Here is a 25,087-nt window from a genome sequence, read left to right as displayed (position 1 = left end):
TTTATTAATGTTTTTTTTTTCTTAAGAGATTCTATGAATCTATATATCTGATGTTAGGAGGATGTTTGCCAGCGCCTCATAATACTAGTAATATATTTGAATTTTGAATTTTTTATACATATAATTGAGGGAAAATATGATTATCACTTATAATAATAATAAAAATATTCCAATAGATAAAATCTTATGAAAAAAATGGTACGAAAAATTTGGCACAATTTTTGAATGAAATAAATTTCATTCAACCATGGCTTTCTTAATTACGTAAAAAGTAATTAGAACAAAGAAGTACTCTTATATATTTAATTCTTAACTACATGAGCGTTGCTTAAGGTGTTAGTTGAAGGAAACAAAAATTTAATTATTAAGGGAAGATTATAGATAATCTTTTCCTTAATAATCATCATGGGTAATTATGTAAATTATAATTTCAACTAAAATAAATTTAATTTCTTAATTTATGGAAATATGTAAAATGCCAAAAAAAAATCCAATTACGTGTGCACATATTATGTGCATTTATCATTATTGTATTTATATATTCGCTCCGTCCCACGAATTTTGAGTCACTTTCCTTTTTTGGTCGTCCCACGAATCTTGAGTCATTTCTTTATATGACAATTTTTTTTCCCTTTATTCACCTTTTTACTTTTTCACCTACCACACTTAACACATTAAATACTATTTTCTTGATTCTCGTGCCAAAAAGAATTGACTCAAGATTCGCGGGACGGGGGAATATAAGAAAAGAAAAAAATATGAATTTTATCTTCGCCATTATCGAACTCATATATAAGCTTTAGAGTTGAATTAATGTTTAATAAGGTGAACCAAAAATTAATTTTATGTATGCCATGCTTAGATGTTAGAAAATTCATTTTCTAGATTTGATCATATTGAAAACCTACTCACCCTGCAAAGTTTTATACGTGCCCCCAAGCCACACTATAATTTTTGTGGACGTACGAAGGTAATAATAGTACTAATAGATAAACATACAACTATATTATACTCTTTTCGTACAGAAAAAATATTCTTAGAAAGAGATGACACGAATTTTAATAAAAATGATTGGTATATTGTGAGTGGAAAAATGATCACACTTAAAAAATAATGTTAATAATGATAATGAATTGTATTGTGAATGGAGAAAATGAGATGTCCCATTATTTTTGTGGATGTTCCTAAAATAACTACTTATTGTGGACGGTAGAATATCATTTACAAAATTATATTAAACTAAATATTTTAAAATAAAAATATATTATAATAGCTATATATTATTTGTGAACCTGAATTTTTTTATATTTTTGTTATTTTAAAATTGTTCGGTCAACCAAAAAGAAAATAAGAAACAAGTCCTTACCTATCAGGTAAGAGAGAGAGAGAGAGGGGAGAGAGAAAGGAAGAAAAACTTGAGGTAACTCAGCAATGGCGGATGCAGCGGTGGTTTCCTCCGTATTGATTGAACAGTTTTCAGACTCAGTTTGCGGCTACATAAACCAACTGACCCAAGGACACTATGTAGTAACGCGAATCCGATACGAATTGGAGACGCTTATACCCCAGTTGGAAAGGATCGAAGCCGAGCCTGGGCTCTCCATAGAAACCGAGGAGTTGATTGCAACTATCAGAGACGTGATCCGCAAAGCAGAAGACCTGACAGAGACTCACACCAAGAGGGAGATACAGAGGGATGCCGCCACCTTCAAGGCTCCAATTTACGAGCTCAAGATCTTGAGGATCTCCAAGCAGCTGCACGGCGTCAATGAAGATATCAGCAGATACAGAAATCAGCTGTCCGAGCAGCTCCGTCGCGAGTTGCTAGTGCCCGGCTTGGCAGCAGCAGCAGCGGAGGAGCAGAGTATTCCTTCTTACTTGAGGCGCTGTATGCGCTATCTCATACTGTTTCCTCCCGGATTTCTGGTGCGCACGAGGAGATTGATTGCGTTGTGGGTTGCAGAGGGTCTGGTTGGTGAGGAATTTGTTGAGCAGACTGCCGAGAATTATCTAAACGAGCTCATAGCGCTGCGGGTGCTGCTTCCCACCAGCAGAAAACGCAACGGGAAAGTGAAGGTATGCAAGATCGACGCCGGTAGACGGGAGGCTATGCTGCAGGAGGCTGAGAAGTCTAATTTTCTCAAGGACAGAAATGGTAAGATTCTGCGGCTGGTGGACGACCACAACGAAGCCGCGGAATCCAACGGCGATTCCTTCATTCATATTCACGGCAACCCGACGATTTCCAGCTCGGTGCAGGATTATCGAGATGTCATATCGTTCTTGTCGTTCAACTCTCAAGAAGGAACCAAACCGGGAGAGGATATCGGCGATTTCCTCCGCAGATGCATCTCGGCCGGCTGCTTCATCTGGTTGAGGGTGCTCGATCTCGAGCGGGTTTTCCGGCCGAAGCTGACCGAGGCGCTCGGCAAACTCATCGCCATCAAGTATCTCGGGTTGAGGCTGACATACCTCGAGAAGCTCCCGGATTCCGTCAACAAATTGTTCAACCTCCATGTGCTGGACGTGAAGCATACATACATAAGTTTCCTTCCTCGATCGATATGGCGCATGCAGTATCTGCGGCATTTGTATCTGAGCGAGGCGTACCGCACGAGGTTTCCCGATCCGCCATCTCAGGTCACTCTAACAGCCCTTCAGACGCTCTGGGGGGCCTTCGTGGACGAGGACACCCCGGTCGTCGGAGGACTAGATAAATTGCTCAACATTCGGAAGCTGGCATTGTCGTGCAGGTGAGCTAATTGTTAAAACAAGACGGTAACTTTTAGAAATTAAAAATAAGGACTATAGCTTCTATTTTTTACATTTACATTACTATTTAACACATCAAAATGAAGACTATAGTTTTCACCACGGCCCGAAATAGGAGTGTACGTAAATGTGAAAAATGGAAGCTATTGTTCTCATTTTCAAATTTTGTACTCCCTCCGTCCGCCAAGATTATGGCAAATTGCTTGGGCACAAGTTTTAATAAAATTGGTGATGATTTTGATGTAGTGGAGAAAGGGACCCACCACTTTATGAGATGTGTGGTTGAGATTGAATTTGAGGTGGGTTTTTTGTAAATAAAGGGTGTTAGTAAGGATAAAATATTAAAGAGGATGGTGGGACCATTGCCTTAAAAGGAAAGTGACATAATCTTGGCGGACGCCCGATATAGTAATTGTGACATAATCTTGGCGGACGGAGGGAGTAACATATAGCCCTCTTTCTGAAAAATACTACTCTATCCATCCTACTCTAATAAGCTCGTTTTCTTTTTTGGGACGTCCCAGTATAATAGGCTTGTTTTCTATTTTGAGTAAAAAAAATGTACTTAATCAGTGTGGATCACACCACTTTCTTCCTAAAAACTAAGTTTTTTTAATCTTCAAAAAAAGTGAGCCTATTAGAGTGAGTCAGAGGGAGTAAAAGTTACGATCCTGTTTTAACAATTAGCTCTCATGCAGGTCGAGGGCATCAAAAGAAGATGAGATGTCAAGACAGTTAGAGGCTATCAAGGAGTGGATCTCGAACCTGAAACTTCTCGAGTCTTTGAGGCTGAAATCACGGGATGAGGATAATGAAGCTGCCGATCTGAAGTTAACTTCGTTGGAAGGGAACCCTAAACTTTCATCGGTGTATTTGCTCGGGAAAGTGCACAGCACCATCCTCCGGAACCTCCCTACTAGTCTCACTAATATCACGCTCTCGGGTTCGAAGTTGGATTTAGACCCGTTTGAAGTTCTGGGGAAGCTTCCGAATCTCGTGATTCTTGGACTTCTAGGTTAGTTTGTGGTATTGTGTGCGTGTGTTGGCCAAGCGGTAAGGGGTTAATTAATGTCTAAGGCCAAAGGTTTTGAGTTCGAGTTCCCTGTGATGTGGTCTTTAATTTTTTTATTTAATACTGTTAATTTATCTAGGTCAGTCTGTGGTGTGTAGCACGATGTATTGCTCTAGAAAAGGTTTCCGTCGGCTTAAAGTTCTTCGGATTTGGAAGATTGAAAATCTTGAGGTTTATGAAGAAGAGGAAGGATCACTGCCTTGTTTGGAAGTAAGGGACATCAGAGAATGTGACGGATTGAAAACTGTTCCCGATCCACTGCGACGAGTTCACAATCCTGAGGTCGAACGGCCGAGTGTGCCACCGGAATTCATGCGCGAAAGCGAAGGCGAAAATGCTCAGAACGAAGATGTTACGAACGTGGACGGGGACACCGGCGGAGAGAATGATTTACAGGCTATGGGTGAAAATATGGGGAATCCCTTGGTTGATACAATGGAGATTGTAGAAGAGTTTGTGAAGGAAGGGGAGAATAGGTATCGAGCTAGTGGCTGAGTCAACAGGAGGAAAGTATTACTTCAGGACACGTGGAGGCAAGAGAGGATCCTACGTGCCCTACCTATCTTTACTTTATTTCAGTATTTGTTATGCTATGTAATTTTGTTGCTTTTGCCTTGGTCCCCACCTTGTAGGCCTTGGTATTTAGTGTACGTGCATGAAGGATAACCCTAAGTAATATGAATTATCCTCACTCTCACCTCGCCTCCCTTTTCTCCTAATTCTCCCTTATCTTCTTCCTGCTTCTCTTCTTAATTTCTGGATCAAGGCTATTTTTCACAGCGAAATTGTTATCAATTATTTATAACTATTACATCCATACATAGATCTATTATAGAAGGTGGGATTAAACCGAAGAGGCTCACCGCGGAAGAAAAGGGAAAACAAGTTCAATTTTGAAAGGAAAAATTCTACTACCACTTGATCTCCATTTTTTATTTCCACCCTTTCTCTGGTATGCATTGATCAGAGATAGAGGCCGACTTGGCGATCATCCGATGCGGGCGACTTTTTATAATTACTAGCAGAAAGAACGTACGTTGTACGTGTAATTAATGTTATTTTATTAGGTAATTTATTGAATTGATATTTATCTATAAGCCTTATCAATAGCTATAGATATATATCGCGTATAGATAAATATCACATAGATTAAGTGTAATATATAATGAATTAATATATTCTTATAAATATATCATATGTAAAATAATCTTAAAATAAAATATGTAATAGGGGTAAAATAGGCAATCTACAAGTTGTGCCTTAGGATGCCTTAGGCTTTTTTTTTATTAGTACAGATGTTATATATGTTGTATTTTTTATTATTTTTTTCTTATTTTTAAAATCCTAACTCTGATCCTTCCATGGGGATGATAATGTATAAGCTGCCCCAGCACGTTTCTATTTTTAGTGTATCTTTCTTGCATGCATCTTCGATGACGTTCTCTGTTGTCTATTTTATGTTGTTTATGTACCCAATTCTTGTAGTAGAACATTAGTGAATAAACCATAAGGTTACATCACATATGTAGCATAGTTAATGTCCTTCTGTGCAATACACGAAAGGATTTATTCGTCAAGTTCTTTTGTACATTGATTCCTAATGGAATCTTCTAACTAAGAGTTTTTCTGTGATATATATTTAAGTGGCGTTGCATGTCTGATTACTTTCTTCAAATGCAGTAAAAGGCAGGGCTTGGCATTTTGACAAACAGATGGTGGGTGAGTTTGTACAGCTACGCATGATTCACTGGTTCCAAGTGGTGTGAACACTTGAAGCATTGCGTGAGTGTGTGATATCTATCAACCCTTGAAGAGAAAAGGAGATGTTTAAAGGGCAGGGCCGAGCGTCGTTAAAACCTCATAAAAGAAATCCTTCGGAAAAAATTATATATGAAGAAAAAAAGTACTTGTCAATTACAACGATATAAAAAATAATAATAATAATAATAATAATAAATAAAATAAAGCGCAACGAACCAGTACAAATGCCAAAAAGAGTATTAAACAACTGATTCATAGTATCAAATATATATATATATATGAAACATCAGTTTTTAACGGTAACTTTTTACCGTTAGATTTTCTCACTCCTTCTATCACTTATTCTATCACACTTTCTCTCTCCTAACTCTCTCATCTCACACCGTTCTCTCACTATCTTGATTATATGATTTTTACCAAATTTTCTCTCACTTGTCTTTTTTCTTTTGATTATATTCTAAAAATCATCAAATTTGAATCGTGAAAAATATTCAATATGAATATTAAATTAAAGATGATGACAATCAGAGGCGGATCCAATGATGGGCGATGGGGGTACGGCTGTACCCCCAAAAAAAAAATTAATACTAGTATTATACATAATTATGGGTTTAAATGTTACTATTTGCTTTAGTTTTGTACCCCCAACATCCCAACCGACTTAAGAACTTTAGGTAAATATTCTTACTTTGAGCTTTGGGCTCAAACGACCCAACTAAAATTTAATAAACGTGTATTAGAGATAGCTGGCAAAAAACAAAAACAAAAAACAAAAAAGAATTAGAGCCAGCAAGTTTATTTTTTTGTTCGAACGATGTTTTAGAACATATTATTTTTAACATTAAATTAAGTATCTTTTACATTTGTGTTTATGAGATTATTTTTTCGTACCCCTAATTTAAAATTCCTGGATCCGCCACTGATGACAATATCTTTAATTTATTCCTCTCTCCTCTTTCCTCTCTCCACTCTCCACTCTTTTTTTTTTAATGTTGAAGTCACGTTGTTTTATCTTTCATTTTTTCTTTTAGAGTATTAATTTTATTTTTATAGTGTTTTTATATCATATTAGCTCATTTCAAAGCTCTTCAATTTAAAAGTATTGTTTTTAAAGTAGAATTTAAATTAATTTAATATAAATTTATAGATGAATAATTAATTATATCATCTTAAAAATTATATTTCAGATAAGCTTTAAATTTATTAAATCTTTAATTATGTTTGTATTGTTTTTTATATTTATTTATATTAACATATCTACTATTACTATTACTATTTCTAATTAAATATATTAGATTTACATTTACTGTATATTAAGCATCAAAATGGCTCATTGAAAAATTATTAATTGGGGAATCAATATTGATCCTATTTAAAAAAAAAAAATTGAACTGCTTAATTTTATAGTAGCACGTCTATTTAAATTTAAAAAGATCATGTATATTATTTGAAATTGAATGACAATTATATCATGTTCAACCCCTGTTTTTCCACTAATCGATTGATAAAAAAAATATTTGTAATAAAGCAACACAAATTAAAATTTAAATACATATAAAGATAAATATTGTCATATTTATTCAAATTACTTGGCACATATAAGAAAAGTGATTCAAGATTCGTGGGACGGAGGGAGTATATTAAATGACGGTTATTAATTAAGTTATATTGATGCTTTAGTGTAATCGTAGCCCGTGCATCGCACGAGAGAGCGTACTAGTTCATGAGGAAAATGAGTACTCGTCGATCACAATGATAAAAAGCATTGTATGTGAGTTTGCCTACTTATATGTATATGAATAAAATTGCCATTTATTTATTTAATCTAGATTTTAATTTAGAGTATCAAATAACTAATTCATGGTATCTACATTTCATTTATTAACTACTAAGCACAAATATATATACGACATCAATATTCTTTTATCTATAATATATATCTTGACTTAAACGATTCTTTCATATCCTAACATACCTACCAAACGAATCTGAATAAACACTATATATACCATTCAATATTAATAAATAATGAGGCATTCTTGTGTGCTCCATGGAGCACCATGCTGAATGTCACTAACACTTGAATTAAATGACACTAACACTAACACTATTTTGAAATGACACTAACACTATTTTGTTTTATAAATGACACTATTGCATTAAATGACACTAACACTAACACTATCTTGAAATGACACTAACACTATTTTGTTTTACAAATTACACTAACATTAACACTATCTTAAAATGATACTAACACTATTCTGTTTTACAAATGACACTATCATGTTATATAAATAACACTGTCGCGAAATGACACTAACACTATTCTGTTTTACAAATGACACTATCATGTTATATAAATAACACTGTCGCGAAATGACACTAACACTATAACATGACAGTGTCATTTGTAAAACAAAATAGTGTTAGTGTCATTTCAAGATAGTATTAGTGTTAGTGTTATTTAATGCAAGTGTTAGTATTATGGAACACGGTGCTCCATGGAGCACACAAGAATTTGCAATAAATAATTATGTGAAATAATTTTCAACTATTACCGTCAATGCAAAATTTAATTTGTTCTACGACAAATCTATTAATAATTTTCAGGGATAATTGCCTAGAATATCACCAACTATGCTCAAAATCCATTTTTCCCATGAACTTCTAAAAATCCAAATTATATCAAATACTTTGATATGTGTCCAAATTGCCCATGGTTTGATTCTTGACTATTTAAAATCATACCCCTGGTTTTCTTGAAACTCTGAAATTGACCCCATCACAAAATAAATAACACAACAACCCCACTTTTCATACTTTCTTTTCAAATTACCCTAATTATAACAAATGCATCCCCGCGATCCTTAAAATGGTATCAGAGCGGGTTATAATTGAGGAATTATATTTTTTATATTTTATTTCATAATTAACCTATGTGGGAGGAGACTCCATTAGAAAGTATGGATCCGGACGAATGTCCGAGATGTATTGTTTACAGGAAATTTCTTCAAGATTTGGAGAGAGAAACTACTCGTCTTATTGACGATCTCAACTGGAATAATCGAGCCCTCGTAACAAACATTCGACGGGGAGAAGATGCGGAAATTATTCGTGATATCATCACGGGTATTCAATCTTACCATGAGACTCTCATGGGAATCGTCGGAATAAGAACGGCGATTGAAAGAACCAGAGACGAGGCACATCAGTCACACAACTGATGGAACCAAAAGACAAGGCGAGTGTAGCTTTTCCAGGCTACCAAAAGATCGAGCCAAGCTCTTCCGACAACGTCAATTTGCGGGAGATCCAAAAGACGGTGGAATATTATGGCGTCAAGCTGTACGATCTACCGATGGAGCTGAGCAGAATATCACTCAAATAAGAGGAAATATTAACCCTCTTGTGTGATATCCAGAAAAGAATGAAGGAGATCGAGAGGCGAAAACCATGTTCCGGAAAAATTCGGAAGCAATGGTCCAACGACCCGACGAATCCCCCTATATTTGATGCAGCACCCAAGGAGTTGCAGCCAAAGGATATAATCCGAATCATGAAAGGCAAATATCATGAATAGCCTTGACAGAATCGGATTAGATGATCTACAGGAGTTAGCAGAATCCTTTGCTAATCTCAACATGGTTGATCTAAAGATGAACCAAGGAGATGAGGTGCCCAAACCCGAGCACCAAAAAGAAAGTTCGTCAAAAAGGGGTGGGGCTTCAGATGATGCAAGCCACTTCCAACGAACCAAAAGACGCAGGCCACAGATGCGGGATACTCCTGTAGGAAAGGCCACACTCGAACCAATCCATCCCTATGGATTGATTCTCAATATCGACGAAGCCAGTTTCAAAGATTGGGAGGATCTGATCGACGAGTGGGCTTCATCATTGAACATCGTAGTCACCACAATAGAGTACGATAAAAAGGAGTTTGCCAAAATCTTCGAAGCAAGTCTGGCAGGAATGGCAAAACAATACTGGGATAAAATTGACATCTCAGCAAGGGAAGAACTGTTCACTAGCACAAAACCTTATGATATCATTAAGGAGGCTACTAAACAGATTAAGATCCATTTCTTGGGAATGGGTTTTTTCGAGGGATCTGCAGAGGAGAAGCGCAAGAAATATCATCAGGCACTCTACAATCTAAGATTAATGGTGCTAGAGCCAAAAGCTCTTGATGAATTTCTACGTCTTTATACCCTATATGTTCATATGGGGGTAGTTGATGCTCAAACCGCCAAGGACCTCTTTTTCACAAAGTTTCCAAGTCCATGGAGGGAGATGCTCATCAACGAATATGTTTCACCGGGAGAATATCCTCTTGATAGTGCCTCAAGAAGGATGTCCTATGTACACAAGAAGCTGTCCGAATGGTGCCAGAAGGCGGCGGACTTAAGGAATCTCAAGAAATTGAGAAGACTCAACAAGAAATCCCCATTGATGTGCGACAACATTGATCTTCCAACAGAGATTGGTGCCGAGTTGCTGTATCAAAGGAGGAGCCGAAAGAAACATAGGTATCAACCCTATGAAAGAAAGTCCAGAAGAAGTTCTTGGAAGCCAAGAACTATGTGGACCAGACAGAAGGCACGCCCTTACAAGTCAGGCCAACGGAGCGGACCATCAAGAAACCGATTCTCAAATCAAAAGAGAATCCCGGCGAAGAAGACTTTCAGGCGCACCCAGACCAAAGCAAATGAAAGCTTCAAAGATTGCAACTGCTGGACATGCGGAGCAAAAGGGCATATTTCGACCAATTGCCCAGACAACGAGAAAAGGGAGATAAGAAGATTCGAATCCACACCGGATATCGAAGACGCTATCTTCTACCAGAAATTGATACCCGTGTATCAGTTCGAAGATATATCCTCTGACGAGAGTATATATGAACAAGAAGAAGTCTTTAGTTCTGAAGATTCGGAGATGACCTATGGATCAACCGGAGACGAGTCAGACTAAAGAGGAGCACGAAGTTCACCACATCCAGAAGGAGGATCAGAATGGATTCACTAGCCATTTTCTGATTCCACAGGAAGAAGTGGTGAAAAAGCTCGTAAAGAAACTCAATAGGGAAACCGAAGAGGTACAAACATACCAAGGGTTTTCCAACGGGAGATTGAATCGAGTTTTTAATAGCTTGATTCCATCCAAGAGGAAGCATCATGTCTATTTTGGCGTCACAAACCGAGAAATGGCACTTCCCAATGGAGACTACAAGTAATCAGGTGGAGATCCAGCTGGTTCCTGCTGAAGATATTAGGCAGGATCTTAAGAAAATGAAGCCAGAAGTCGCAAGCACGATGAAATGGATTCATATTGGAGCAATTCAGTTGGTAATCAAATCATCCCTCTCCCCAGGGACAGACCAACCAATTGATGTCGCACTTTGCGACAAAAGAATCAGAGATACTAGAGCATCAGTTCTGGGAGCCTTTTCAGGCAATCTCTATGCCAAGAGGATTATAACCGAGTTCTATCCACAGATCGCTTATAATCTACAGGATTCATCCTTCAGCCGAGCCCTGACCCTCTATCAGGACTACAAAAAGAAGGAGCTTATGACAGACGGGAATAGGCCATACTCACTGACTTATCAAGTCTCGTATGCCTTATCAAATTCCCATCACACAGAATTATTTCTGGGAAAAGAGTTCATTGATATTCCAGAAATATTCAAGGAGGTAGCCAAGGCAGTCAAACCAAACCGAGTGGAGATTCCTCAGATCGGAGAAATCGACATCGATATTGGAGACAAGACGGTGCTTAGCCATACTCAAAGTCTCAGACTAGGAGCACCAAGGCTATCATTCCAAGGAAATAGGCTAACTTCAGGGCCTATTAATCGAGCTCAACAAATTCATGGACGCGGATGCCCCAACCAAAGAGCACAACAAATGGAAGATTCTAGAACTCCGGGCGCTGGTTCTCGTCAGCCTTTTCCTCCAAGTCGTCCTCGTCGCCGTCGGAAGCCGGAGAAAATACACAAAAAAAAAATGGGTCGCCGCAATCATCTGGCTCTCCTACCTCTCCGCCGACTCCGTCGGCACCCTCGCCCTCGGCGTCCTCTCCCACGCCAAAGGAGACTCTAAAAACCTCTACACAATAACCGCGCTGTGGGCGCCATTCCTCCTGATGCACCTCGGCGGCCCGGACACCATCACCGCCTACGCCATGGCCGACAACGAGCTCTGGCTCCGCCATTTCCTCGGGCTGCTCGTGCAGGCCTCCGTGGCCGTCTACGTCTTCTACCGGTCTTTCACGCGCGCGCACTTGAATTTCTTGTGGATGCTGATTTTCGTGGCCGGTGTTGTTAAGTACGGGGAGAGGAGCTGGGTGCTCTTCTCGTCGAGCAAGGACCGCTACCGCGGCTCGCTGGTGTCGCAGCCGGATCCGGGGCCCAACTATCCTAAATTCATGGACGAAAAGGTTTCGAAGGAAAAGGAAGGCTACAGAGTCTCTCTTGGGAAAGCCGTCGACCAAATCTTCTCCTCGTCTCCGATTTATCCGGATGAAGCAGGCGCTGACGAGACTTTCCTCTTGAACAAGGCGTATTCTTTCTTCGGAACATTCAAGAAGCTTTTCGCGGACTTGATTCTCACCTTTCAGGTAGGTTCGTAAACTATTATGCAATGCTCAAGAAAAGAAAAAAGATAGTGTTGTAAATGAATCGAACATTCAAATTCTTTTTTCAATATATTTTAAACAATAGCAATTCCTTTTTTAATATATTCTAAATAATAATATTCAAATACTTAATACACTAACTAGTAAATACATTATACTATAATATAAATATAAATATATATATTTATGCTTACATATTACTCCCTTCGTCCCGGCCAAGACTAATAAAGTGATTATAGATAAAGTGATTTAAGCATTTATGCTTAAATAAAATTCTTGTAAATGGATTTAAGGAGTTGTAGATTAATGTTTTAAGTGTCTAATAATAAAGTGATAAAGTAGGAGAGAGAATGTAATAAAGTGATAAAGTAGGAGAGAGAATGTAATAAATTAAGAAATACTTAATTGGTGTTAATTAAGTGTTTAAGATTCCTTATTTTTGCCAAATATAGAAATGTAGCATCTTCGTTGGAACGACCCAAAAATGAATATGTAGCATCTTGGGCGGGATAGAGGGAGTATAAGAATTGAACATCATAATTTTATTTTTATATCAAATAAAAAAATTATACTCCTCCGTCTCACAAAAACACGAATATTTGTAGGTGTTACGAGTTTTAAGAAATGTCAGATAAAATTGTATTGTTAGTAGAAAAATGGTCTCACTTTATAAAAAATAGAGATAAAAAGTAAAGGATTGTGGTGAGACACTGTACAAAAATATAAATGTACATGATTTTGTGGGACGTGGGATGCTCCAAACCTACAAAATGTTGTGATACGAATAGAGTAAAATGATCTGATTCATGTATACAACACTATTTTCAGGACAGAAAAATCAGCGTTGATTTCTTTAAAAGGTTGGAATGGAAGGATGCTTTCAGCATAGTTGAGATTGAACTGGGATTGGTATTCGACTTGTTCTATACAAAATCGTCCTTTCTCTTCTCGCCAGCTGGGGTCGCTCTCCGAATCTTCAGCTGCTCGTCGACCGTCGTCGCCCTCGTAACCTTCCACGTAATCAGGGAAAAGGTCTATCCCCAAACGGAGGTGATTATCACTTATATCTTGTTAGTGGGTGCTGTTTTTCTCGAACTGTATGCAGTTTTGACACTTTTCGTGTCGGATAGAATGAAGATCTTGTTGGCAAGGGACTGTATGTTCTTATCACTACTTCAATACCTTGGGATTGTGCCGGGGAGAAAGAGGTGGGCGAATTCTATGGGACAATACAACGTCTTGAATCATTGTCTTAAATATATGCCAAAGCGCCCTGAAGCCCGTTGGTATCCTAAGAAGTTGCATCCTGTCGTAGAGACGTTGGATGAATGGCAGGTGAATTTGACTCAATTTCTCGAGAAGTACTTATTTGGGACGAACAAGCCTGTCCCAGACTGCTTAAAGAAACGGGTTTTTGATGAGTTGAAGGAAAGATCAAAAGATGGTGATAAGAAGAAGTTGAAAAGTTACTGGGAGGACAAGGTTCTCATTGATAAAGAAATGGAATGTTTCAATGAGAATGATGAGGTTGAGTTCGATCAGAGTCTTCTTGTGTGGCACATGGCTACAGATATCTGTTCTCATCACACCACAGTTGGTACGACAGAGTTGCGAGAGAAGGTGGAGATATGCAAGTTGCTGTCCGAATACATGGTGCACTTGTTGATCATGTATCCTTTTATGCTTCCGGGTGGGATAGGACAAATACGTTCCCAAGACACGTGTGCTGAGGCTGTTGAGTTCATGAAGTACGAGGAGGTGTTGAGCAGGGAGAAGGTGTTCACTATGTTATCCAAAGTGGATGTTGAGTTCAAACCGTCTGAGGTGAAAGGGGACAGAAGCAAGTCGCTCTTTTTCGATGCTCAAAGACTTGCCAATGCTTTGAGTAAGATAGAAGACGACATAAGATGGGAGAATATCACACAAGTGTGGCTTGATATACTGACATTTGCGGCAGTGCAATGCAGATGGAGTGATCATGCCGAGAAGCTAAGCCAAGGAGGTGAGCTCCTCACTCATGTTTGGCTCTTGATGGCTCACTTTGGTATGACAGATCAATTCCAAATTGCGCAGGGCTATATCAGAGCCAAACTGGAGTTGAACTAGAGAGAGAAACACTAGATGAGTGCAAGTCGAATGATCATCAACACGAGTGAATGAAAATTAAAATGGTGAGAATTTGCATTTACGATTACTGTCTTGGCATTGCTCCAGTTGTTTCCCAAATAAATCATGCTATTGTAGTTCAATGATCATGTTTTCCATTTGTTGAATTTCGAAGTGTTGTTGGGTGGTAATATGATATGGTCTGAACAATATTGCCAATAATGTGCAAACAGTAAAATACTAGTTAAGACGACGCATTTAATTGCAATTTGTGTGACATTATCTATTGCATACATAAATACATGACATGTGACAATCCTAAAGTTTTTAAGATTGTGTATGTTTTTCTTACATAAACCCTATACCTTTAGTACTGTCACACATCAATTATCCATGAATGCAATATGAGATGTCACGTTAAAAGACAATAGAGGATTTGAAATGGCAATGTGAATTTTCTAAAAGTATATGTCAAGGTGAAAGAATTCAAGGATTTATTTGTGAACTACCAAAAGAACCAAATACAGATACAATCAATCCTAACTCTATGCACCGGACGACTAAGAGGGTGTTTGGCTGAGCTTATAAGCTTATCAAAACAGCTTATAACCTGTTTAGGAGCTTATAAGCTCATTCAAAGTGTTTGGCAAAATAAGCTCCTAAACAGCTTATAAGCTCCCCAAAAAATAAGTTCCTCTACCCCAACTTATTTTTTTATAATCTCGTATGCAACAATCTTTTTACAAATATTTTTTAACTATAATTTATTATTTTCATCATATATCATTCAAGTTTATTTTTCTTCGATTTTCTCTCTCTAAAAAAATATTTTCTCTCTCTACCAAAAAAAATTCTCTCTCGAGCTTATAAGCTCAATTATTCAAACACTTTGACAACTTATAAGCTCTTAAAAATTACATCTTATAAGCTCTTGAAACATCTTATAAGCTCCAAGAGCTTATAAGCTCTTTGAAATAAGCTTAGCCAAACACCCTCTAAGCATAATCGAGTAAGCAATATAATATATATATGAAAAGGATCACTCACTCACTAATCTCTCAAATTAATTATAGTAATCTGAAATAGAGAATCTGATTCTCTAATATAGAAACAACGAGATGTTGTGAAGATGATGTAAACACAACCTCACTAGGCTAAATCAGATCCGCCCAGACCGGTTCCCCAGCCCCGGCCCGAACTTACCCGTTTCACCTATACATGCATGCATCTGACAGGAGAATTTGTGTAATTAAAAACCTATCTTCCATTTTATAGAAACCATCAAAAGAATAGTCATTGTATAGTTAATCAATTTTTAACATAGTCATTGTAAAATTTATCATAATTTTGATTGAATGTGAATTTATGAATTGCATGCAAAATAAAGTATTGTTCAATGCTAAAAATTCTATTACGAGTCGGTTTGAACACAATATATACAATTTTGAAGTAATGAAAAGTTCTAACATATTTACAACACTTTCAAATGTAACAGATCAAACTCAAGAACCGAGCCTCATCAAAAAACCTTCCCGGTGAAATCCTAGTGACGAATAACACAAGAGGAGGAAAAAGAGTGCTCGGCAAGTAGAAAAGAAAAACAAACTAATTCACATTCACGCTTAACGGCTAAATCAATGCAAAGGTTTGAATTCAGATAACTTTCCTTTTGTTTTTCTCTTGCCTCCTCGCTATTTCTTGCTTGATTTCCCCGGCATACTCGCCTGCAGATCCGGATACGCTCCCTACATCCAATGTGTCGAGGCTTTTCGCCAGAGTCAATGGAATTTTGCAGAGCTCTGCACACTCCTTAAGCACGAGACACTTTAGACTAGGAAACGAATCATCTGAGGCCTCCCAAGACACTAAATCTGTGATTCGAATCAGAAGGAATCCAAGACGACCAAAGCCATCGGCTTTTGTACAACTCCAGGATCCTCCCACGAATGCATTGTCTTTCAACTTGAGTATCTCAAGGCTTTCAATCTTTCCCAATGTAGACATACACTCCCATTTCAAGTATGTACTTGACAGTGTGAGGCTCTTGAGATTCGGAGGGAAACAGTGTAGATCCAACCGAATCTCTTCTGCGCCTTCATTTATCAGCTTCAGCTTTTCAAGACGCTCCAATTTTTTAAAGGACTCGGCTTCTGAATGATCGGCTAAGTTCCCTCGAACCCCCAACCTCTTTAGGTTAGGGGTCCGTGTGAACACATCCTCCGTGCAACATCTGGGTGCCAGTCTACTCAGAGTCTGAAGATTCTTGCCCGCTTCGCCTTTTCCTCGTACGGCAAGAACAATGGCTGCCTTTGTCACCAAATGCCGCAGCTGATACATACTCCATATGTTAGCCTTGAGTTGAACAGAAGCTGACTTTGTATGCACCACCAGAGTTTCTAGGTATCGCAGCGAAGAGACTGCTTCAGGTATGACGCGAACCTCGTCACAAGATACAGAGATGTACCTCAAATGGATAAGTTTGCTCAAGCTTTTGGGAAATGTAGTGAATTTGGCGTGCCTGCAATCCAGAACCCTGAGCAACTTGAAGCACTCATGGATTCTGGAACTGTCTTTACCATGCAGGACAACTTCCTCTTCCTTTTCCTCTTTCTCCTTGAAATATAGAATGGAACGCACGCGTCGTCCCTTTGGCCTGCTAGCGAGGAACTTGGAGAGATCGGAGTAGACACAGAGACGACGAGAGTTTAACGTGAGAGAAGCTGGACGATCTCCATTGATTTCGATGATCTCTTGCTCAGAAGCTTTGAATTTGCAGAACCCATATATCAGCTTATGAAGACGGCATGTTCTGATTTGGCCGTTGGGATACGTTTTCACAACCATGACCAAGTTTCTGTCGATAAGATCATCCAAATACTTATCCGCAGTTTCCTCCGCACTCTCATCAGCTTCATCCAAATTCTGCCCCGCAGATTTTCCGAGGATCGTTCCCCGCTCATCAGGTACGAATCCTTCAGCAATCCACAGACGAGTCAATGTCCGAACAGGGATCTCGTGATCTTCGGGGAACACTCCCAAATAAAGGAAACATTCCTGCATATCTTGTGGCAGATTAACGTAACTCGACTCTAGACGTTCGAAAACATCTTTCTGGTACGCAACATACAGTCTCATGTTCTCGGACACGGCCTCCCACCACATCTTGGTGAAATCCTCGGCTGCTTTTGTCGAAGACGCGGCCACTAGACTGTTTCCAACTGCTACTATCGCAAGTGGCAATCCATCACAGTTCTGGGCTATACGCTGCCCGGTAGACTTCAACGTCTCAGGGCACGCGTCGAGCTCCCCGAATACTTCCAGCTGGAGTAAATCCCAACTCTCCTTCTCATTCAGGAAACGCAGCAGGTGAGGCTTCTTAGTGATGCATTTGCTGCAGCTGGTTATCAAGACTTTGCCCATCTGCGGTAACATATTTTTGACGACACTGTTCAAGAACCCAGGATCCCAAATATCATCCAAAACTATTAAATGTCTTCTCCTCCCCTGAAGTTGGGCTATGAATTTGAGTATGTCGATTGGAGAAACAGCATCGTTGATAATCTCATTTGAGGAATCATAGATGCGGAATTCTCTAGATTTTTCGTCAAGCCAAATCCGAGTGGGGAATTCCTTCATGATTCTGTTGTCATGAAAGATCTTGGACGCCAGCGTCGTCTTCCCTATGCCGGCCATGCCCGTGATAGCGATGACACCGACTTCCTCCGTTTCTTCCATGAGAGAGCTGATTAAATTCTCTGTCTCATCTTCGAGACCAACAAACTTCTCTGGTGCCTCGTTCAGCTTCTGTGGAGGAACCTGTAGAAGAATGAAAATGCTTATTGTTGTAAACTAAGAGAGTGTTTAGTGAGCTTATAAGCTCCTTCAAAGTGTTTGTCAAAATTAAGAGTTTATAAGCTGTAAAAATAAGTTCTAAGAGTTTATAAACTCCCCAAAAAATAAAGTGTTAATAGCTTTAAATAACCACTTTAGTTAGTAAAAGGCTAACTAATAATATTTGAGTTATATATCATTCTAATTTCATTTTTATGTTTTTTTATTTTCGTTATATATCATTCTAATTTTATTTTTCTTCAATTTTCTCACTCTAATAAAGATTTTCTCTCACTAATTAAAACTTCTCTCTATAACTTATAAGTTCAATTATCTAAACATTTTGACAACTTGAAAGATCTTATAGGCTCTTTAAAATAAGCTTAGCCAAACACCCTCAATAAACTTTCACCCGTGGCGCTAGAAGAAAAGTGCAGGGACTTAATTAACTTATTGTTTTCTAAACACATTTCACTTTTTTACTTAGGTATAATTAAACGTAAAATACTTTCACTGGGAAAAAACCCAATCAAAATTGAAAGAAAAAATAAATGAGTTTGTTGGGGCAAAAGACGTATATAAAAGACGAGGTTAATTAATTGCTTTATTAATGTCCAAACAGACTGTTGATAATATTTTTTCAAACATACAAAAAATATTTTCACAATAATATATAAATATAAACTAATGATTAACAAAATTTAAACACGAAATAGACAAACTTATTATCATTAGATAGATTGAATGCAATATCTTTTTAATATTAAAAATATTATCATAATAGGGTAAATTAATATCATTAGATAGATTGAATTAAAGAGTATTCTCAACTTGCACCTTTATTTCCCAACCAATATTTACTCTTAAATAATATTGTTGACTTTTTGATCAATTACTTTTGTGTGTCAACCACGTGTCTTCTACTTCAACACGTTTTCTGCAGATTTTTTTCTCTGCTACTCTCATCTGCTCCTTAATTCCTTAATTCTCTGCAGATTTTTTTCTAATCCTTGAAATCTTCAATTAAAAAATAAAATAGGGAAATCTGGTGTTTTACATTTCTAATTGGCATGCATGATTGGGTTATCAAGAGCTGCACAAATATGTTTCAAGCTATTACCAAAATTTGAACCTCTCAATTTTTTTCTGCTAGAACTGTGGAATGAAAGAATTTAAGTACTCGTTTGGTTGAAGTAGAGAAATAGAAAGAAAATGAAATAAAATAAAACGATGGAATTGTAACAATAACTATTACTTTTACTGAGTAAGATATACCCTTTCTTTTGAGGGATATCAAATTGAATGATTGGATTACCCTAAAATAAGGATAATAGTTACTCAAATCAAATAACAAGTAATGGATATTCGAAGCAAGCAAATGCGATGAAATGAACTAAATTCGAGTTTACCTGATTCGTTTCTACAGAGCATACTGGTTGTCGGATTCCCATATATCTATATGCTCGGATTCTGTGAGTGATGGGCTGTAAACGACGAGATTTAATGAAGCCAATCCTTGTCTTGAGCGCGCGACCAAGCCCTCTAATGAGGAACCGGCGAAAGCATTTACTCCTGGCCATGGCGCCGGCCATCGTTGTCGATGAAGATTCAATGGCGTCTTCCACATCATACCGCACCTTCTTCATAAGCCTCTTCAAATCCATTTCTCTCAGCTGCTCCTTCTGCAGCATCTTGGCCTCCTTATCAAGGAACTGCTTCACGATTTCGACTTCACCCATCAGCTTCGTGAGCTCTTCTATCACCCCATGAATTTCATCCTCACAACCCGATATCACCCGCGTCATGTCTTGCAGCCAAAATCTGACCGCCTGATCGGCCTTTTCGTCGGCCATCTTGGGTTGGATTTAGATTGGAGAGATGAATGGATGAATCTTGGAGAATGGTTGCAGTGTTGAGAGATAGATGTTTCAGAGAAGTAGTGGACGCAAAATGCCGCGGTTTTCCTTATAAAAATGCATATTTATACATAATTTACCTCTTTAACTTTTGCATACTAATCTATATTTAGTGCTTTGTTAGATTAAGAGTCTTTCATAAGTGTGTAGTATGTTAAAAGTCATGCATCTATTAGTTTATTAATACCTAGTTTATTAATATTGAAAATCTTGATCATATTGAAAACCTACTCACCCTGCAAAGTTTTACACGTGCCCCCAAGCCACACTATAATTTTTGTGGACGTACGAAAATAGTAATAGTACTAATAGATAAACATACAACTATATTATACTCTTTTAGTACAGAAAAAATATTCTTAGAAAGAGATGACACGAATTTTAATAAAAATGATTGGTATATTGTGAGTGAAAAAATAGTCACACTTAACTAATAATGTTAATATTGATAATGAATTGTATTGTGAATGGTGAAAATGAGATGTCCCATTATTTTTGTGGATGTTCCTAAAATAACTATTTATTGTGGATGGGAGAGTATCATTTACAAAATTATATTAAACCAAATATTGTAAAATAAAACTATATTATAATAGCTATATATTTATTTATGAACCTGAATTTTTATATTTTTGTTATTTTAAAATTGTTCGGTCAACCAATAAGAAAATAAGAAACAAGTCCTACCTATCAGGCAAGAGAGAGAGAGAGGGGAGAGAGAAAGGAAGAAAAACTTGAGGTAACTCAGCAATGGCGGATGCAGTGGTGGTTTCCTCCGTATTGATTGAACAATTTTCAGACTCAGTTTGCGGCTACATAAAACAACTGACCCAAGGACACTATGTAGTAGGGCGAATCCAATACGAATTGGAGACGCTTATACCCCAGTTGGAAAGGATCGAAGCCGGGCCTGGGCTCTCCATAGAAACCGAGGAGTTGATTGCAATTATCAGAGACGTGATCCGCAAAGCAGAAGACCTGACAGAGATTCACACCAAGAGGGAGATACAGAGGGATGCCGCCACCTTCAAGGCTCTAATTTACGAGCTCAAGATCTTGAGGATCTCCAAGCAGCTGCACGGTGTCGATGAAGATATCAGCAGATACAGAATTCAGCTGTCCCGGCAGCTCCATCGCGAGTCGCGAATGCCCGGCTTCGCAGCAGCAGCAGCGGAGGAGCAGAGCATTCCTTCTTACTTGAGGCGCTGTATGCGCTATCTCATACTGTTTCCTCCCGGATTTCTGGTGCGCACGAGGAGATTGATTGCGTTGTGGGTTGCAGAGGGTCTGGTTGGTGAGGAATTTGTTGAGCAGACTGCCGAGAATTATCTAAACGAGCTCATAGCGCTGCGGGTGCTGCTTCCCACCAGCAGAAAACGCAACGGGAAAGTGAAGGTATGCAAGATCGACGCCGGTAGACGGGAGGCTATGCTGCAGGAGGCTGAGAAGTCTAATTTTCTCAAGGACAGAAATGGTAAGATTCTGCGGCTGGTGGACGACCACAACGAAGCCGCGGAATCCAACGGCGATTCCTTCATTCATATTCACGGCAACCCGACGATTTCCAGCTCGGTGCAGGATTATCGAGATGTCATATCGTTCTTGTCGTTCAACTCTCAAGAAGGAACCAAACCGGGAGAGGATATCGGCGATTTCCTCCGCAGATGCATCTCGGCCGGCTGCTTCATCTGGTTGAGGGTGCTCGATCTCGAGCGGGTTTTCCGGCCGAAGCTGACCGAGGCGCTCGGCAAACTCATCGCCATCAAGTATCTCGGGTTGAGGCTGACATACCTCGAGAAGCTCCCGGATTCCGTCAACAAATTGTTCAACCTCCATGTGCTGGACGTGAAGCATACATACATAAGTTTCCTTCCTCGATCGATATGGCGCATGCAGTATCTGCGGCATTTGTATCTGAGCGAGGCGTACCGCACGAGGTTTCCCGATCCGCCATCTCAGGTCACTCTAACAGCCCTTCAGACGCTCTGGGGGGCCTTCGTGGACGAGGACACCCCGGTCGTCGGAGGACTAGATAAATTGCTCAACATTCGGAAGCTGGCATTGTCGTGCAGGTGAGCTAATTGTTAAAACAAGACGGTAACTTTTAGAAATTAAAAATAAGGACTATAGCTTCTATTTTTTACATTTACATTACTATTTAACACATCAAAATGAAGACTATAGTTTTCACCACGGCCCGAAATAGGAGTGTACGTAAATGTGAAAAATGGAAGCTATTGTTCTCATTTTCAAATTTTGTACTCCCTCCGTCCGCCAAGATTATGGCAAATTGCTTGGGCACAAGTTTTAATAAAATTGGTGATGATTTTGATGTAGTGGAGAAAGGGACCCACCACTTTATGAGATGTGTGGTTGAGATTGAATTTGAGGTGGGTTTTTTGTAAATAAAGGGTGTTAGTAAGGATAAAATATTAAAGAGGATGGTGGGACCATTGCCTTAAAAGGAAAGTGACATAATCTTGGCGGACGCCCGATATAGTAATTGTGACATAATCTTGGCGGACGGAGGGAGTAACATATAGCCCTCTTTCTGAAAAATACTACTCTATCCATCCTACTCTAATAAGCTCGTTTTCTTTTTTGGGACGTCCCAGTATAATAGGCTTGTTTTCTATTTTGAGTAAAAAAAATGTACTTAATCAGTGTGGATCACACCACTTTCTTCCTAAAAACTAAGTTTTTTTAATCTTCAAAAAAAGTGAGCCTATTAGAGTGAGTCAGAGGGAGTAAAAGTTACGATCCTGTTTTAACAATTAGCTCTCATGCAGGTCGAGGGCATCAAAAGAAGATGAGATGTCAAGACAGTTAGAGGCTATCAAGGAGTGGATCTCGAACCTGAAACTTCTCGAGTCTTTGAGGCTGAAATCACGGGATGAGGATAATGAAGCTGCCGATCTGAAGTTAACTTCGTTGGAAGGGAACCCTAAACTTTCATCGGTGTATTTGCTCGGGAAAGTGCACAGCACCATCCTCCGGAACCTCCCTACTAGTCTCACTAATATCACGCTCTCGGGTTCGAAGTTGGATTTAGACCCGTTTGAAGTTCTGGGGAAGCTTCCGAATCTCGTGATTCTTGGACTTCTAGGTTAGTTTGTGGTATTGTGTGCGTGTGTTGGCCAAGCGGTAAGGGGTTAATTAATGTCTAAGGCCAAAGGTTTTGAGTTCGAGTTCCCTGTGATGTGGTCTTTAATTTTTTTATTTAATACTGTTAATTTATCTAGGTCAGTCTGTGGTGTGTAGCACGATGTATTGCTCTAGAAAAGGTTTCCGTCGGCTTAAAGTTCTTCGGATTTGGAAGATTGAAAATCTTGAGGTTTATGAAGAAGAGGAAGGATCACTGCCTTGTTTGGAAGTAAGGGACATCAGAGAATGTGACGGATTGAAAACTGTTCCCGATCCACTGCGACGAGTTCACAATCCTGAGGTCGAACGGCCGAGTGTGCCACCGGAATTCATGCGCGAAAGCGAAGGCGAAAATGCTCAGAACGAAGATGTTACGAACGTGGACGGGGACACCGGCGGAGAGAATGATTTACAGGCTATGGGTGAAAATATGGGGAATCCCTTGGTTGATACAATGGAGATTGTAGAAGAGTTTGTGAAGGAAGGGGAGAATAGGTATCGAGCTAGTGGCTGAGTCAACAGGAGGAAAGTATTACTTCAGGACACGTGGAGGCAAGAGAGGATCCTACGTGCCCTACCTATCTTTACTTTATTTCAGTATTTGTTATGCTATGTAATTTTGTTGCTTTTGCCTTGGTCCCCACCTTGTAGGCCTTGGTATTTAGTGTACGTGCATGAAGGATAACCCTAAGTAATATGAATTATCCTCACTCTCACCTCGCCTCCCTTTTCTCCTAATTCTCCCTTATCTTCTTCCTGCTTCTCTTCTTAATTTCTGGATCAAGGCTATTTTTCACAGCGAAATTGTTATCAATTATTTATAACTATTACATCCATACATAGATCTATTATAGAAGGTGGGATTAAACCGAAGAGGCTCACCGCGGAAGAAAAGGGAAAACAAGTTCAATTTTGAAAGGAAAAATTCTACTACCACTTGATCTCCATTTTTTATTTCCACCCTTTCTCTGGTATGCATTGATCAGAGATAGAGGCCGACTTGGCGATCATCCGATGCGGGCGACTTTTTATAATTACTAGCAGAAAGAACGTACGTTGTACGTGTAATTAATGTTATTTTATTAGGTAATTTATTGAATTGATATTTATCTATAAGCCTTATCAATAGCTATAGATATATATCGCGTATAGATAAATATCACATAGATTAAGTGTAATATATAATGAATTAATATATTCTTATAAATATATCATATGTAAAATAATCTTAAAATAAAATATGTAATAGGGGTAAAATAGGCAATCTACAAGTTGTGCCTTAGGATGCCTTAGGCTTTTTTTTTATTAGTACAGATGTTATATATGTTGTATTTTTTATTATTTTTTTCTTATTTTTAAAATCCTAACTCTGATCCTTCCATGGGGATGATAATGTATAAGCTGCCCCAGCACGTTTCTATTTTTAGTGTATCTTTCTTGCATGCATCTTCGATGACGTTCTCTGTTGTCTATTTTATGTTGTTTATGTACCCAATTCTTGTAGTAGAACATTAGTGAATAAACCATAAGGTTACATCACATATGTAGCATAGTTAATGTCCTTCTGTGCAATACACGAAAGGATTTATTCGTCAAGTTCTTTTGTACATTGATTCCTAATGGAATCTTCTAACTAAGAGTTTTTCTGTGATATATATTTAAGTGGCGTTGCATGTCTGATTACTTTCTTCAAATGCAGTAAAAGGCAGGGCTTGGCATTTTGACAAACAGATGGTGGGTGAGTTTGTACAGCTACGCATGATTCACTGGTTCCAAGTGGTGTGAACACTTGAAGCATTGCGTGAGTGTGTGATATCTATCAACCCTTGAAGAGAAAAGGAGATGTT

The 25,087-nt window shown here is 38.6% G+C and overlaps 4 protein-coding genes across 7 annotated transcripts; 3 read left to right on the top strand and 1 right to left on the bottom strand.

The window, feature by feature from the left end:
- Window positions 1–1,327: 1,327 nt before the first annotated feature.
- On the top strand, window positions 1,328–4,541 carry LOC130999883 (probable disease resistance protein At1g58602). Of its 2 annotated transcripts, none has more exons than XM_057925573.1 (3): window positions 1,328–2,753; window positions 3,471–3,787; window positions 3,924–4,541. In XM_057925573.1, the coding sequence occupies exons 1-3, from the start codon at window positions 1,432–1,434 to the stop codon at window positions 4,337–4,339; spliced, it is 2,055 nt and encodes a 684-aa protein (XP_057781556.1). In that variant the 5' UTR covers window positions 1,328–1,431; the 3' UTR covers window positions 4,340–4,541. The 2 variants fall into 2 exon arrangements, with proteins under 2 accessions (XP_057781556.1, XP_057781557.1); XM_057925574.1 differs by having other exon boundaries at window positions 3,929–4,082.
- Window positions 4,542–11,462: 6,921 nt separating this feature from the next.
- LOC130999882 (uncharacterized) lies at window positions 11,463–14,602 on the top strand. Of its 2 annotated transcripts, XM_057925572.1 has the most exons (3): window positions 11,463–12,225; window positions 13,072–14,245; window positions 14,317–14,602. In XM_057925572.1, exons 1-3 carry the CDS (start codon window positions 11,479–11,481, stop codon window positions 14,397–14,399), a joined length of 2,004 nt encoding a protein of 667 aa, XP_057781555.1. In that variant the 5' UTR covers window positions 11,463–11,478; the 3' UTR covers window positions 14,400–14,602. The 2 variants fall into 2 exon arrangements, with proteins under 2 accessions (XP_057781555.1, XP_057781554.1); XM_057925571.1 differs by having other exon boundaries at window positions 13,072–14,602.
- Window positions 14,603–15,736: 1,134 nt separating this feature from the next.
- On the bottom strand, window positions 15,737–20,156 carry LOC130999881 (putative disease resistance RPP13-like protein 3). The gene is made up of 2 exons (XM_057925570.1): window positions 19,590–20,156; window positions 15,737–18,165 (listed from the first exon to the last, which is right to left on the bottom strand). Exons 1-2 carry the CDS (start codon window positions 20,031–20,033, stop codon window positions 16,003–16,005), a joined length of 2,607 nt encoding a protein of 868 aa, XP_057781553.1. The 5' UTR covers window positions 20,034–20,156; the 3' UTR covers window positions 15,737–16,002.
- Window positions 20,157–20,761: 605 nt separating this feature from the next.
- LOC130999880 (probable disease resistance protein At1g58602) lies at window positions 20,762–23,956 on the top strand. Of its 2 annotated transcripts, none has more exons than XM_057925569.1 (3): window positions 20,762–22,168; window positions 22,886–23,202; window positions 23,344–23,494. In XM_057925569.1, the coding sequence occupies exons 1-3, from the start codon at window positions 20,847–20,849 to the stop codon at window positions 23,355–23,357; spliced, it is 1,653 nt and encodes a 550-aa protein (XP_057781552.1). In that variant the 5' UTR covers window positions 20,762–20,846; the 3' UTR covers window positions 23,358–23,494. The 2 variants fall into 2 exon arrangements, with proteins under 2 accessions (XP_057781552.1, XP_057781550.1); XM_057925567.1 differs by having other exon boundaries at window positions 20,766–22,168; window positions 23,339–23,956.
- Window positions 23,957–25,087: the final 1,131 nt, after the last annotated feature.

Source organism: Salvia miltiorrhiza, chromosome 8 (genome assembly GCF_028751815.1).
Source record: "Salvia miltiorrhiza cultivar Shanhuang (shh) chromosome 8, IMPLAD_Smil_shh, whole genome shotgun sequence".
Lineage (NCBI taxonomy): Eukaryota > Viridiplantae > Streptophyta > Magnoliopsida > Lamiales > Lamiaceae > Salvia > Salvia miltiorrhiza.
The sequence above is the reverse complement of the archived record's forward strand: the minus strand, read 5'-3'. Positions and strand labels throughout refer to the sequence as shown.

What these genes read in the sequence shown, in the direction of transcription:
- LOC130999883 (XM_057925573.1), top strand. Translation starts at nt 1,432, where the DNA reads ATGGCGGATGCAGCGGTGGTTTCCTCCGTATTGATTGAACAGTTTTCA. An exon ending in AAGCTGGCATTGTCGTGCAG is followed by an intron (nt 2,754 to 3,470) that starts GTGAGCTAATTG and finishes GCTCTCATGCAG; the next exon opens with GTCGAGGGCATCAAAAGAAG. An exon ending in CGTGATTCTTGGACTTCTAG is followed by an intron (nt 3,788 to 3,923) that starts GTTAGTTTGTGG and finishes TAATTTATCTAG; the next exon opens with GTCAGTCTGTGGTGTGTAGC.
- LOC130999882 (XM_057925571.1), top strand. Translation starts at nt 11,479, where the DNA reads ATGGACGCGGATGCCCCAACCAAAGAGCACAACAAATGGAAGATTCTA. An exon ending in ACTTGATTCTCACCTTTCAG is followed by an intron (nt 12,226 to 13,071) that starts GTAGGTTCGTAA and finishes CACTATTTTCAG; the next exon opens with GACAGAAAAATCAGCGTTGA.
- LOC130999881 (XM_057925570.1), bottom strand. Translation starts at nt 20,033, where the DNA reads ATGGCCGACGAAAAGGCCGATCAGGCGGTCAGATTTTGGCTGCAAGAC. An exon ending in GCTCTGTAGAAACGAATCAG is followed by an intron (nt 18,166 to 19,589) that starts GTAAACTCGAAT and finishes ATTCTTCTACAG; the next exon opens with GTTCCTCCACAGAAGCTGAA.
- LOC130999880 (XM_057925567.1), top strand. Translation starts at nt 20,847, where the DNA reads ATGGCGGATGCAGTGGTGGTTTCCTCCGTATTGATTGAACAATTTTCA. An exon ending in AAGCTGGCATTGTCGTGCAG is followed by an intron (nt 22,169 to 22,885) that starts GTGAGCTAATTG and finishes GCTCTCATGCAG; the next exon opens with GTCGAGGGCATCAAAAGAAG. An exon ending in CGTGATTCTTGGACTTCTAG is followed by an intron (nt 23,203 to 23,338) that starts GTTAGTTTGTGG and finishes TAATTTATCTAG; the next exon opens with GTCAGTCTGTGGTGTGTAGC.